This window comes from Dioscorea cayenensis, chromosome 7 (genome assembly GCF_009730915.1).
Source record: "Dioscorea cayenensis subsp. rotundata cultivar TDr96_F1 chromosome 7, TDr96_F1_v2_PseudoChromosome.rev07_lg8_w22 25.fasta, whole genome shotgun sequence".
In the NCBI taxonomy this organism is placed as follows: domain Eukaryota; kingdom Viridiplantae; phylum Streptophyta; class Magnoliopsida; order Dioscoreales; family Dioscoreaceae; genus Dioscorea; species Dioscorea cayenensis.
The window spans coordinates 30,157,497-30,172,373 of NC_052477.1; the positions used below are offsets into that span (position 1 = coordinate 30,157,497).

The window sequence follows — 14,877 nt, forward strand, 5'->3', positions numbered from 1 at the left end:
ACTTCTCCATTACTTTATGTACAAATAATTTAGCATCCCAATTTAAAGTCTTTGCAGTGCCAGTGAGGGAAAGTTATTCTGATGATTTTCCTATTCATTGCTCATAAATCCTATGAGGTGTTGGAAATTCAATTTTGGAATATAGGCATTAATTTAAAAGATAGTACCGTTATAGAAGCCTATAATGAGATACATTCAAATCAAATAATTTAGTACTGGAAACGAGATTTCATGTGAGGCCTGTTTTTAGATATTCCTGATGAGCAACAATTCAAAGTGGGAAGATCTACAACCAAAAGAGTGAAAACAAGCATTCCAGGGATGAAAGAAATCATCCAACTTCATTTCACAGGCAGGAATGTGATAACACAACACAAATCCTGTTTTATGGATAACTAAAAGGACTGGAAACTAATAAGTGTTCAGATTCTCAAAATGCCGGTAAACTTGGGGGGATTGTAGTTATGAAGTATTCCAAGATGAACAATGAACTCGAGGATCCTTAATTACTGTAGAAACCGAACCGTGACGGGATTATTGAGGCAGAAACTTCTGTTCTTTGTGACGTAGGCATTCATAGCATCGATCCGTGAATGAAAATGGGCAATTGCAACTCTCACAGTCTGGGCCATACCAGGCCTGCAATTTTTCACAGATAGAATTCAGAAAGTAATTGACTCGAGACTTCGCATCATAATTAGGTTTACAAAACGAGATTACCAACATAGATAGGCTCCACAAAGTTCAAAAACAGTATAGAAGGGTGCAAATATCAAACCAGGGATAAGAAGGCAGTGGCTATAAACTTACCGGTTAATTAACTGTAACTTAGATGGATCATAATTGAAGCCAGTCAAGAAACGCTCTACATCCACAAAAGTAGTATTACGAGGGATCCCTTGCAGTACAATCTGTTCAACATACAGAATAAACCTGAATGAGACATGTTATGTTGTGGAAAAAATGTGAAGAATTTTATGCATATGAATGCATTATAGCATAGCATAAGTCATAAACACCAAACTTCGCAATCAATATCCCACATATTCAAGACAATAAAGATTGGTGCATGGGCAGCTGAAACCAGAATTAAATTGCCAAAAATAAGTCTACACCATCAAGTACAATTTTTGGATGAACTTCAGTAAGTGGGTGCTTTATGACTTAAGCACAATATGTGAGATAATGTCAAATCACCTCACAATCTCCAGCAACATATAGATTTAAGAAGCACATAGGGTTTTAGGCTTTTAGCAGGGAAGAAATCATAGCATCTCCTATGTGTTCTAGCACAAAACAAAAGCAGCAGATTGTGAAAATGGCAGAGCCAGGTGGCAAGAAATAAGTTAGCTTATGTTTCTTCTTCAAACTCGATACGTGCTCTTGTTGAGCAGCACGAGTAATTCTGGTTAAAATAGTTCAGAGAAAGAGTTAAAACAACAGAGGATTATATTTGTGCCAGTATTATACAAGGCCCAGAAAGTTGTGATGTTCTTTGGGTTTCACTAGTGTGACAGGAATCTCAGTGCCTAACTGCCGTTACAGCTGTAATTGTTGCTGTACAAGATGCAACTTTTCTTTGGTAAAGTGTGGTTTCAGACTATCAGAATTCTATCCAGTATGCAGCAGAACAGAGTAACTTAATTTCCATTTTACTCACAAAAAAAATCATTTCCAAAGAATAAACAATCTCATGCTTTAGCATAAAAAAGATAGTTATCAAAGGTGGCATACATTAATCAAATAATTTTCTGGTCTTCATGGATTATAGCACAATCCAGAATTTAGCTGTGCATGTAAGGTTTGTTCTATGAATTAAAAGAAACATTATAATATAAAATACTATATACCAGTTATTGAATAAAGGAGTTATTGTTCACCAAAGCATGTGGCAACTTGGATGTGAAACCAAATAATGAAATAGAACGATGTTTACATATCTTGGCATTTAAAGACTACTACTTACAGCTTTTCCATTATACGCTAACAGCTCATCCCATTGAGAGCGATCTACCTGTTGATAAGAATTCGAAGATAAGCTTTCATGCGTAAGACTCCAAAATTTTTTGCAAAGGGCATTGAGACAGTACCTTGTCTAACCTGTACAAGCGTCCCGTCCTAACTGATTGCCTCACTGCCATGTCAAATGCAGAACGCGAGGGAAATTGCAGAATCCTATTATTCAGAACCACAGGTTATTACTAATAAAATTACCAAGCTATCTCTAAATAAAACAAAGTAGAGGCATACAGAACTTCTAGAAAAGTCATAAAGAAAAGGTAGGCAAAGACATGGGCAGTGCAAATACCATTACAGATTGTCTTAATTCAGTTGCAATCCAGGAGAAGCTAATTTTAATTAAATTCCTATGAAATGGAAAAAAAAAACCCTAACAAAGATCAAAGTGGGCTATCAAGAAGTGGTGGTGCCAGAACAAACTCATGAAGTTAAATTGCTCTTCCTGCCAACTGGGGAAAAAAACCTACTTTTCAATTAATATGCTAACCAATTTAAAGTATGAACCTAAATGACAAAAGCTACATGAAAATATTGCTCCATTCCAACTCCAACTTAAACATCAAAGTAATATCTAGAATCAACTCTGAATGATGTAAATGAGCTACATGATAACATTCAAAGTATCACTGTTCTAATATCAGAATTGAAATTCTGTGAATACTAATCTATCAATGAAATGATAAGAAAGAAGAAGGGAAAAGGTCGTAAAAGCAATGCTCACATGCCAACCAGGCTATAAGCTCGATTATAAATAACTTTGATGTCCTCCGGGGAAATAGCACATCCTTCAAAGAAGTTAATAACATCAGTCTTCAGCGTGTTCCTCCCGATCCCACTCAGCTTCGCGAAGACCAAACCTGCAGAGAATTCAGCCACATAAACACATCATAAGAAGCTCGGTGAAACCTCAGCCCTAGAAAGAAGCATAAGAAACAAGGCTCGCACCATCCGTGGGAGGCTCGAGGAAGGGATCCGCATCCGCCGAGAGACTCCTCGACGGGAGGAACCTAGGAAGTGAATTCGAAGATGAAACCCTAGATCTGAGAGCATTTCTCAGGAGGCTCACCTTCGCCATTCTCTCCAAACGACGCCGCCGCCGCCGCCGGGAAGAAGAAAGCTCGTTGTTTTGAAGGAAATAGGGCTTGATATTTTACACCATACCCCTCGTAAAGTCTGTATTTTTGAAAGTAAGAAGGTGAAAGCAAATTTAAACTTTTATAGGGCGTAAATATAAATTTCATTGCATCGAGATTAGTGCTAAGGAGGAACATTGACCGTTAATCCGCCTTGAGATTAGTGCCTTTGTCCAAAAAGGGCTCCTTCCTCCCGCGAAGCAAAGAACGCGAGCAGAAGGCCTCCATCTCCATTCTCCACGCCTTCGCTCTGTCTCTCTGCGATCTCTCTTCAATCTTCACCTCTTTGTATTCTTCTAGATTAGTCGGCATGAAGAGGCCTCGATTGTTGTTGCTTTTCCTCTACCACCTCTCCGGTTTGATTCCTGGTAATCCAATCCAATCAAAATCTTCTACTTTGTTTGACGATCAGTTGGTTTATGCTTTGGATTCCGTTGTATTTGTAGATGTTTTACCAATTTTTATGCTGTTTGTTTTCTATTTATGGTTGCAGCTTGATGAATGAATTGGATATGTTGTATCGTTCTCAAATACTGGGTTTGGGGTTTTGAGAAGTAGATGTTGTTATTTTGGTTATAAAACTAAAATTTCAGTTTTTTGCCTTAGAATTTTGATGTGGTTTGAGTTAAAGTAGTTAATGGTTCAGATGATGAACTTCAATGGAGCTTAATTTTGATTATCCTTTATAGGATCTAGGTATGAAGAGCATAAGATCTATTGAGCCCAAGGAGCATATCCAGAACAAACAATTAGCTCATTTATCTTCTTCGCTAGGATGAAAGTTTAAACTTTTTTGCACGGAAAACATATCAAGAATTTCATGAGGGTTTGCGCAAGCTTCTAATAGAAAGAAGTATAATCCCAAAGTGCCAAATTTTGATTAAACTGTTAACTTTCTCCTTACAAGAGTGTGAGAACTGAGCACTGTTGCTTGCAGTCAGCATCAAGTTAGTATGACATGCAATCAACTATTAAATCCATTAGTTAACTTGTGTCTTGTATGTATGTTTAAAAGGTATGATATGCTATTGGATTATTGCATTTATTATGTCCATGATGGTGCTGATCTATGTAAATTTATATAAAATGTTTATTTCTGGTGTATGCTTTTAAGGTGGCTCTTGGGCATGTAATTCTTTTTGCATCCAAGATTCCAAGGTCATGATCAGGTTTCATTCTGTAGGGATTCTTTCATCAAGAGTTGTCACTCTGGGTTCAATTGAAATCTTTGATACTCATGAGTGGTTTGGTTCAAAACCAAATGTTTATTTTCAATGTCGTGGAGAGAACAGAACGTTTTTGCCAGATGTAAAGCAGTCACACTTACAGTATACCTTCAAAGGAGAAGAATCATGGCAGGTTTGTAATCATGGTATTGTTTATAACATTTTTGTTGTCAGGCTGTGTTTCTAGGCCATAATTTTAATATGCATTATTGTGTTCTTACAATACGCTGCAGTTTTTGCTTTTTTGTCTCAAATTTGGATTAGAAGAGATAAGACACCAATTGGAACATTAAGGCCAGGATCACGTTTGGAACACTTTGCATAACAACTGTTAGTCTGTTTACTTTCTACTATCCCAACCCAATCATCCAAAACATAATGGATAGGTGTTCTTATTCAATAGATTAAAACTTGTGGATATTCTTACTTCCATAGTCGTTGATCACAATCAAACTAAGGCAGTACGCAAAACTTGATTAAAGTTCAGCTGATAGCTTATGTTAAAACCTTTTTTAACGATATATTTCATCTTCATTAAGTATGAAATCTTTTAACATAATCTGATCTTGAAATGATACGATACTTTAAATATTGACTGATGGGGATTTGGAAGATAGAAACAAATAAATCATAGTAGCACCCCATGATCTTGAAAGCATTCTTGTGACAGTCCGTTTCACATCTCCTGCCTTGGTTTGGCCATGTTATTTGCAACAATAGTAACTTATCAGCTTTATGCAGCCTCTGACGGAGCTGAACGAAAAGAAATGCAAGAGATGTGGCCTGTTTGAAATGGATTCTTTTAAGCCAGATGATGTATTTGATGAATGGGAGCTCTGTCCTGGTGATTTCGTTGATGGAAAATACGTTCAATTCAAGGATAGAGAGGTCAATGCCACACTTATATGCCTTGAATGCAGTGATTCCAATGGTAGGGGCATTCATATGATTGGTTTTATTTCTTTCTCTTTTTTCTTCGTGTTTTTGCCATTTAAATCAATGTACTGTATAAAACCCCTGTGATACAGAATCGCAAGCATGCTGCACAGAATCTTTTGATTCTTTCCATGTGTTAAAACACTGAGTAACATGCTATAGATTTGAAGTACGCCTATGTTTAAATTTTTTTCCAAGAAAAAAAATGAAATTGCTGTTATATGGCTTCTCAAACCAATTTCTGTTATCATTACAGGTACTCAAAGTTCGAGTTCCAATGGGGCTAGCATCACCAGAAAGTCAAGTGTGGCTCTTGTGGTTGTCATCTGTTTATTGACTTCTATCATTATGATTGCTGTGACGACAGTAATATATAAATACTGGCAGAAAAGAAAGAGAGAACAAGATCAGGCACGATTTCTAAAGCTCTTTGAAGAAGGCGATGACATTGAGGATGAACTCGGTCTCGATCCAGTTTAAGAATGACGGTCAGTCCATAGCTTATTTTTCAACCCTGGTCCCTTACCATCATGAATCTTTGCCCATAGACCACTGTAACATCACTATATATAAATGATGCTAAATTTTCCACTGTGTAAATTTTGATGGCAACTATACATGTGCAGACAATTATTTCTGATTAAAAGCTGGAGTTATTTAAATGAATACAAAGGAGCAAACAAGTACCTCAAAACAAGATCTCTAAGTACTCTAATTTTATTCTGCTGTAAAAACTTAAAACACCAGAACACTAAATCAGTATACAAATAAAGTTTCTGTAAACACAGAAAAGTAGTCTTTGCTTGGAAGTTCACATATGAGAAATCAATCACCATGCCTGCAATCCCCCATTGATGAATTATCTTGCAAATGTTCATTGCTCACCAGGATACCTGGTGAAATGCATCTGAAAATTAGATCACTGATTGAAGACAATAGTCTGTCAAAGAAATACGTTAGGGAAATCATAGACTTACTGTGATCTAATTTTTATGTCGGGAGTCCGGCTTGCAGATCACTGTACTGTTTCTGCAATGCAGGACTCACGCAAGCAAATATGGACGGCTTCTTAGGTTTGACACCATAAAGGAATGACCTCAATGGTATCTTAGCCTTACTTGAGAAATGCCGGAAAGGGTGACTGTGGTGGCTGCTCCTCGGTCCTGATAGTTCAAACTTCTCTTGCAACTTAGATAAAATCTTTTCAATTTCAACCTGAAGCGCCCTCACATGATCTTGCCCTGCTTGTAGTTCATCTGATACCTTGTTATTCTCCTGTTGCATGTTCAACACCTCTCCTTGAAACTTTGCAGCTTGATATTGAGTGAATTGAACTTCGCCGCCTTCTGAACTCTCCTTCAAAACTCTTGATATCTCATCTTGAATTTCACAAAGAGAAGAGAATCTCTGCTTTAGTTCACCTTTTAACATGGCATTTTGTTCTAACCATACTTGAACGTCGGTCTTTAGTTCTCTCAGCCGATTTTCGAATGGGGGCTTGGACCCAGATATTTGTGATTGGTCTGCGGAGCTTCCATCGTTGCTGTCTGGTTGTGTCTTGATATTTTTCTGCTTCACAATCTCAGCTTGAAGATCATCAAATCTAGTCTGCAATGTCTGCGCATGATGAAATGTCGTGCTGAATCGTAACCAGAACTCTAAGTTCTCTTCTAGAACACAATCAATGTCCCTTCTGAACTTCTCTTCAATTTCAGAAACAGCAGGTGGTTCTCCAATACGACATGAATTGATTTCTTCTACATTTAAGTTTGCTGTATCTGCTGAGTCTTGCTGTTTAGTACTCCTTGATCTAAATTTGGAGAAGGTTGACATGCTTTCAAGCTTGCCGAGAAACGGGTTTCCCCCATTTGCTAGAGTTGCATTTTTGCTCTCATTGGAACAATCTTGCAGTAAGATCAACTTCTCCCTTAGCAGTCTAATCTCTTCGTCTTTCATGGCATTAGAACTCTTCAACTCCTTTACTTGTACAATTATCTCGCTCTGATAATCTTGGTATTTCTTCTCTACTTCAGAGAGCTTCTTCTTGATGTCTTTGTTGTTTCGAAGGATTCCGGTGTACTCAGCCAATAAGACCTTTTCTCTATCCTCGAGACCTTTTGACAGTAATAGCTGCAAATTCCAAAGGTCATCTTCAGTATCATCATGTGCGTCGTTCGATTGAATTATATCTACTGCTTGTGATGAAACATTATCTTTGAATCTGTCATCATCCGTGTCATTCCTCAAATTTCTTGAGTCGTCAGAGAATTTAACATTTTTGTCTGTGTCTAGAGAGCATGAATCCTTGTCATCAGGAATTTCTGCAGAACTGAGACAGGAACTCTTGCTCTCTTGACATTCAGAACACTGTAATTTTTCAGAAAGATCATTGAGGCTATGGCAGGCTTCAATGTAGTGAGAACTGAGGACGTTTTTCGCATCCTTGACACATTTCTCGAGCTCCTTAATTCTCTGCAGCATCTCTTCAGCTTGATTCAACCTTTCGATCGAACTGTTTGAGTTATCAGTCAGAGTCTTTTTCTCCATTTCCAGACACTGCATGTGCTTCTGAAGCTCATCGACTTCTGATTGCAGTTTCCTTATTTCGACATTCTGTGATGAAACTGTAAGTTCCAAACCAATGACTTTATCGACAAGCTGATCGATCTTCCCTGCTAACTCCCCAACGGACGCTTCAGAGTTCTTTTCAAAATGTGTCTTGACTTTATCACAAATTAACTGCAACTCAAGTCTCTCTGGTTTCAAATCCGGAACTTGTTCTTCCATGCTTGTAATTTCATCAGAGTTATCCATCATCTGTCCTTTGAGAGCTCTCAACTTTGCATCGGCATTCTTGATTCTTTCCGATTCTATTCTCGCCTCTTCCTTCAATCTGTTCTGCTGTTCCTGCAAATTAACCAATGTATCTTGGCAAGATTTAAGGGCCGCCGCCGCCATCAAAGCTCTGGCTTCGTCATCTTCGATAACCGAACTTGCACTGAAATGATCCTGCAAGAAACATACTTCTTCCTGCATCTCTCCAATCTGTTTCTCAATTTCCCAGAATTTAGCAACTCCACTTTCATAAGAGCTTTTGACAAACTCCTTCTGAGTTTGAAGAACCAGTATCTCTTTCTGAAGCCTGTCAATCTCCCTCCTGAGCATTCTCTTTGCTGATCTGAGAAGCAACTCTCAGATTTTTCGTATTTTTATCGACCGGCTTCTCATGCCTGTTGTTGTGGATTTCTACATGTGATTTGTGAACTATGTTACTTGAATCAATCGATGTGATAGCTCTCGGCAAACCATCATTATCATCGTCGTTTTCAATCGAAAATTGAACTTGATCAGGAAATGCAGTTGCTATGGTGTGATTAGCCTTGTGCAACTCCCCCGAAATCCGGTCGTATCTTTCGGCCAATGCTCTGTAAGCCTTGTAGGTGTCTTCAACAAAGTTCATCAACTCTGGTCTCTTCTTATAGTACATTTCGGCCCTCTTTGCGAAAGAATCGGCATCTTCATCGATGATTTTCAGCATTCGTTTCACCTTTTCCTCCATTTCTGTCAAAGAAAATGTTCAATGTGAATGAATGATAAATTGATCACTTCTTCATTTATATGTGATATGTCTATTTTTGCCTCAGCTATCAACCATGAATTTTATGTTGAAGTTACAGAAGGTAAATAGGACTCAATGCATGTATTTTGTTTTTTTTTTTTAAATATTGGATTATTGGAAAAGGTTTTGACTTTATTTCTGATTTAATTATACTAATTAAAAATTTTGTTTTGGATAGATGCTTATTAATAAATTTTAGAGGTTTATTGTTACTTATATCATTTAAATAACTAAATTTTGTAAAAATATGTTGCTGTGATGATTTACATAGAAAAAACCCCCCCTGTAAGATTGTTTTTATATTTTAGTTTTTCCTTAAAAATTTTGATAATTTACTATGAAATCTAGTTTATTATATATCATTGGAATAAACAAACATTTCCATTAGATAGATGGCAAATAAACACAAATTTCTATCCAAGAGTTTGACATGAATTCTAAAATCTCATTCTCCAAAATCAATTAATATTAAGCAAACATACAAATAAATTTCACCCATTTTAGAGATTTATAAAAATTAGATTTTCCAAGCTCTATGGTACCACAAAAAACTAAATGGTACATGTGTCTTGAACAAATTAAATACATACATAAATGCCAACGATCTCTTGATCTATTTGACATTGGCTCTTTTACATAGATTCATTCAAGTCTTTAAATTTACCCATGTGCACATCTCTTAACATGGTTTATTCACATTTCGTAAATATATATATAATAATAATTATATATATATCCAACATTTTACCAAGAACCCTAAAAATCTTGTTCTCCTAAATTCCCAATGCACTAGTAATTCCAAATAAATTCACGTAACATATAATAAATTTCAGTAGTTTAAAAAAATAATAATTTTTAACCTCTATGAAATCACACAAACCCAATTGCAATGTTCCCACCAAATTAACAAAGAATGCATTTTCAAAACATAATCTCCCAATTTGACAAGAACGTCCTTAAAATCTCATTCACCTAATTAAATTCCCAATCCATCAGCATTAATCCCAACTAATCAAATTCCACCAAAATACATACTATATTTATTTATTTTTATTTTATTTTTTTATAAAAATGAATAAACCATAAATTTATTGAAATACATACTACTTTTCAAACTCTACATTCTCAAACAAAAACAAATTCAATCAATCAAACATTAATTAGAATTAATCCAGAAAGAAAGAAAAAAAAACGAAAGAAAGATGGGAGATTAAAATTAAATTAAAATAAAACCTTGGAGACTGCTATCAAGCCATTTGGACTGGCTGGACCGGATGTTGCTTGCCCACCACCATGAGTAAGCATTGCTTGCAGCTCTCTGCAACATCCTTCTCCTTCTCTTCTTGGCTACCTACTACCTACTCCAAGAGAGGAAGAAGAAGAAGATGATGATGACAATGAAAGAGAAAAAAAGAAAGAGAGAAAAAGTATAGAGAGGAAATTAATTCATTAATTAATGAGAAGAATTAATTAATTAATTAAGGACCGGGAATAAAGGTGAACCTTTGGATGTTCATGTTGAAAAAGGAGGAGACCAAGTTGAAGACCATTTGCATTGCTTCGCTATGTGCATCGTTGGCCAGCCACATTGAGTCATGCACGTACGCTAATTGCCAGCCTCTTTCAAACTGGCCCTACGTGCTTGCATGCAATATATATATATACCCATGCAAATCTTCTATATATCTATCTTTTATATATATATATATATATAGTAAGTATTTGGTTCTCCGTAATTGAGGGTCATAACTAAGAGGATTATGATTTTGTTTTAGTCACCTTGTCTTGTATTGATTTTTTTTACATTTAATTATATATATATATATATATACATAACTTGTGGGTTATAACTTATATGTTTGGTTTTTTTCAAATATTTTTTACTGTTTATTGTAATTTGCTTATAATTATAATGGAAAATTTTGAAAGATTTTTTTTAAAAAAAATGGGTAAATCACTATTTTATTGAACATGTAAAAATAATTTTTTTGAAAGAATTGATGCTTAAAAACTAATAATATTGCTATTTGAGAAATTGATTTACTGGTTTAGTGCAATGATATATGCTTGTTAAATTAACAATGAGGACTTACTCCTAATATAAAAGAATTTTATTTTTTAAAAATTATATTTGAAAATAAAAATTTATAGTCGATCGGAAATTTGTCCTTTCCAATATTTGTCTTGAAAAGTGAAATAAAAATTAACAAGTTTGAAAGGTGAAAGGTGAAAGAATTAATGTTTTCCACACATACAGCCATACTGGCCTATATTTCTTTATATAAGTCTAATATTGACGATTTACAAGTGAGAATTCTTCATGGAAGTTTTACATATCCTTAATTTTTAGCCACTAACTTGTTAGCGAAAGAACATAGCGAGTGAGAACGAGTCTTGAGGGAGGATATTCACAAGCATGTTCACTTTGTTTATCGGGTCCCCTTCAATCTCAATGGTGTAGATACTATATTGAGATTGTTGCAAAAGTGAATGAAAGACTTGGGTGAAAGAGGCTTGGTCGGAATGTCCATGATTGATCTTGAGAAGATATGAGATCGAACATCCGAAGTTTTTCGAGCAACTCTTTCTCTTACAAAATGAAAATCTACTTCAATGTGTTTTTGTTACGGCATGAAAAGCGGGGTTGGCGAGAAAGATATGTTGCTCAATATTATCACACCAAAGGGACGAGGGATCTTGGTCGAAATATATTCAATTCCTTTAACAATGGTGGAACCAGATTATTTAGTGTTGCATTTGCGAGCCTTGTATTCGACTTGAGTCTTGACCTTGATCATCGTAGGGTTGTTTCTTAGAGCTCAAGATACAAGATTTTTCTCCGAAGAAAACTGCATAGCCTCTGTAGATCTTACGTCATCGCACATCCAGGCCCAGTCGAGAATCAGTAAAAGCACTGATCAAAGTTGAGGAAGATTTGTTGATTGCTATCCCATAGTTGAGAGTGTGTTGCAAATATCTTAAAATCCTTTTTCTTGCGCACGGTGAGTCTACGTAGGACAGTGCATGTACTGACATACTTTGTTCACAGAAAAAGAGATGTCTGGTCTAGTTAAGGTTAAGTACTGAAGGGCACCAACAATGCTTACATGCTTAGTAATCTCTACATCCGGTAAAGGAGTACCGGTGGTTCTAGATATCTTCTCGAAGCAGACATGGGTGTATGGCGAGGGCTTGCAATTAGACATATGTGCCTTATGAAGAAGTTCGGAAATATACTTTCTTTTGATTTAAAACTATTCCCCTTTGTGTTTTTGTTGAGCGATGCCCGGAAAAATAGCTCGATTCACCAAGATCCTTGACGAAATGATAATTTTAACTTGTCAATCAAGGTTTTGATCATATCATCTGATGAGCTAACTATAATGATGTCATCTACATACACCAGTATATACACAATGATTTCATTCTGATTGTATATGAAGAGAGAAGTGTCTGTTTTTGAGGGAGAGAAGCCTAATTCTTGCAGTTTAGTACTCAACCGTGAAAACCAAGCTCTGGGTGCTTGTTTGAGTCCGTAGAGAGCTTTCTTCAGTTTACACACATGATGAGGCTGTGTTTTACTTTCAAACCCTGGAGGCTGCCTCATATATACTTCTTCTTCCAGAAACCCATGTAAAAAGGCATTTTGGATATCAATCTGTTTCATTATCCAGTTCCTTGATACTGCTAGAGACAGAATTAGTCTGACTGTTGAAAACTTGACAACAGGACTAAATGTGTCATCATAATCCACTCCATGCCTTTGTTTGAACCCTTTTGCCACTAGTCTAGCTTTATATCTATCAATAGAACCATCTGCTTTCTTTTTGAGTTTGAAAATCCATCTGCAATCAATAAGATTAAGACCCTTCTTCTGGGGAACCAGATCCCATGTTTGATTCTGTGTAAGAGCTTCAAACTCAATGTCCATGGCTTGTCTCCAGCAAGGTACTTGAAGAGCTTCAGTATGAGTGGAAGGTTCAGAAGATGCCATGAGCGCGTGCCTGGAATAAACAGTGCCATCACTGAAAATCTTGGGTTTTCTAATGTTATCTTTTAGTCTGGTTTTCATTGAGTGTCTTGGTGCTTGTTCAGTCTGAAATTTTGTTTGTTGCTCCAAATATGTCTCAGAAGCTATACCAGGAGTTGAAAATTCTGAAGTATCTGCAGGAGAAAAGTCAGACTGGACAAGGTTTTGTTCATAATTCTCTAGTTGGTCACTGCTAATAGATGAGTTAGAGAGATTATAAGGAACAATGTTTGGGTGCAGTTGAGTTTCTGAAATAGTGCTAGTATTAATAAAAGAGGGTAAAAGAGTTGAGGAATCAGATTGTTGTTTAGTAGTGGGTTGTTTTGAAGTGAAGGGAAACACATTTTCATCAAAGATTACATCTCTGGAAATATAAACTCTACCACTTTCAATGTGAAGGCATTTGTATCCTTTATGATGAGAACTGTAACCAATAAAGACACATTGTTTGGATCTAAATGAAAGTTTGTGGGCATTGTAGGGTCTCAGATTTGGCCAACAAGCACAACCAAAAACTTTAAGTAGAGAGTAATTAGGTTTCTTACTAAGAAGTTGTTCTAGAGGAGTTTTGTTATTGATCACACGACTGGGTATTCTATTTATAAGATAGCAAGATGTCAGGAAGGCTTCACCCCAGAATTTAATTGGTAGAGAAGCTTGAGCTAAAAGTGCTAATCCAACTTCTACAATGTGTCTATGTTTTCTTTCTGCTGAACCATTTTGTTGATGTGTGTGAGGACAAGAGATTTTATGTTGAATGCCAATTTGATTAAAGAACTTATGAAGTTTCTGATATTCGCCCCCCCAGTCAGTTTGAACACTTTTAATTTCCTTGCCTAGAAGTCTTTCAACATGATTTTTGAATTGAAAAAATGTGGTATAAACATCAGATTTGTTGTTTAAGAGATAGATCCAGGTGAATTTGCTATAATCATCAATGAAGCTTACATAGTACTTTGCACCACTAGAGGATTGAAAAGCTGGTCCCCAAACATCTGAAAAGATGAGTTGGAGAGGAGCTTCAGAAATATGTGTAGACTTGGAGTAGGGAAGTTGATGACTTTTAGCTAATTGACAAGCATTACAAACATTTTCAACATCATTCTTAAGAAAAGGAAGATTGTTTTGCTGAAGAACAAGCTGAACAACTGATTTTGAGGGATGACCAAGTCTTTGGTGCCAAAAGTCTTGAGAGTTTCTATTTCCTAAGAAGGCAGTCTTTTGGGCATTGTAACTAAACTTGAGTGGATACAACCCTCCTTCACATTTGCCTTGATAAAGTTTTCTCCTCGTTGCTTGTTTCTTCACAACAAAATGGTAAGGGTGAAGTTCCAAGAAAACATTGTTATCTTTAGTGAATTTATGGACAGACACAAGATGTTTGGAAATCTTAGGAACATGAAGCACATTGTTTAACAAAAGAGTAGTTTGAGGAGTGTGAATACTAGAATGACCAACATGAGAAATATACGAAACTCGAACCATTGCCGACTTGAACACGGTCTCCTCCTCCATATTTGTCCTTGATTGTGGAGTCGATCAAGATCACTTGTGATATGATCTGTTGCTCCCGAGTCCATGTACCAGTTTGGATCAACTTGGTATGATGTTGTAGTTGCTACACCAGCAAAATTTGTGTCCTCAGCTTGATAAGAATGGTCAAAACGATGATAACACTTGAGAGCTGAGTGTCCATCTTTGCCACAAACTTGGCATTTGGGTCTTGACCCTTGATAATTGCCTCTTCTTCCAAGGTTGCTAGAGGGTTGTAGAAATTGTTGTTGCCTCTTTTGAGGGTGGTCCTCTGCCACCTCTACCACGACCTCTCCCCTTGAATTTCCACCTTGATTTCTAGAGACAATATTTGCGAGAGGAATTCATCCCGAAGAGCCGAGCTATGATGCTCAAGTCTCA

General features: G+C 36.4%; 3 protein-coding genes across 4 annotated transcripts; 1 reads left to right on the forward strand and 2 right to left on the reverse strand.

The window, feature by feature from the left end:
* Nucleotides 1–200: 200 nt before the first annotated feature.
* LOC120264445 lies at nt 201–3,182 on the reverse strand. The gene is made up of 6 exons (XM_039272254.1): nt 2,965–3,182; nt 2,741–2,876; nt 2,091–2,175; nt 1,967–2,014; nt 811–911; nt 201–639 (listed from the first exon to the last, which is right to left on the reverse strand). Exons 1-6 carry the CDS (start codon nt 3,092–3,094, stop codon nt 507–509), a joined length of 633 nt encoding a protein of 210 aa, XP_039128188.1. The 5' UTR covers nt 3,095–3,182; the 3' UTR covers nt 201–506.
* A 118-nt stretch (nt 3,183–3,300) lies between these two features.
* Nucleotides 3,301–6,451, forward strand: LOC120265673. 2 transcript variants are annotated; one of them, XM_039273627.1, is made up of 5 exons: nt 3,316–3,520; nt 4,336–4,511; nt 5,120–5,309; nt 5,571–5,802; nt 6,355–6,451. In XM_039273627.1, the coding sequence occupies exons 1-4, from the start codon at nt 3,463–3,465 to the stop codon at nt 5,792–5,794; spliced, it is 648 nt and encodes a 215-aa protein (XP_039129561.1). In that variant the 5' UTR covers nt 3,316–3,462; the 3' UTR covers nt 5,795–5,802; nt 6,355–6,451. The 2 variants fall into 2 exon arrangements, with proteins under 2 accessions (XP_039129562.1, XP_039129561.1); XM_039273628.1 differs by lacking the exon at nt 6,355–6,451 and having other exon boundaries at nt 3,301–3,520; nt 5,571–5,971.
* On the reverse strand, nt 6,117–10,290 carry LOC120265672 (protein NETWORKED 2A-like). The gene is given in 4 exon segments (XM_039273626.1): nt 6,117–6,207; nt 6,292–8,467; nt 8,469–8,875; nt 10,167–10,290. Coding segments are annotated over 3 exon segments (2,664 nt in total). The 5' UTR covers nt 10,261–10,290; the 3' UTR covers nt 6,117–6,207; nt 6,292–6,304.
* Nucleotides 10,291–14,877: the final 4,587 nt, after the last annotated feature.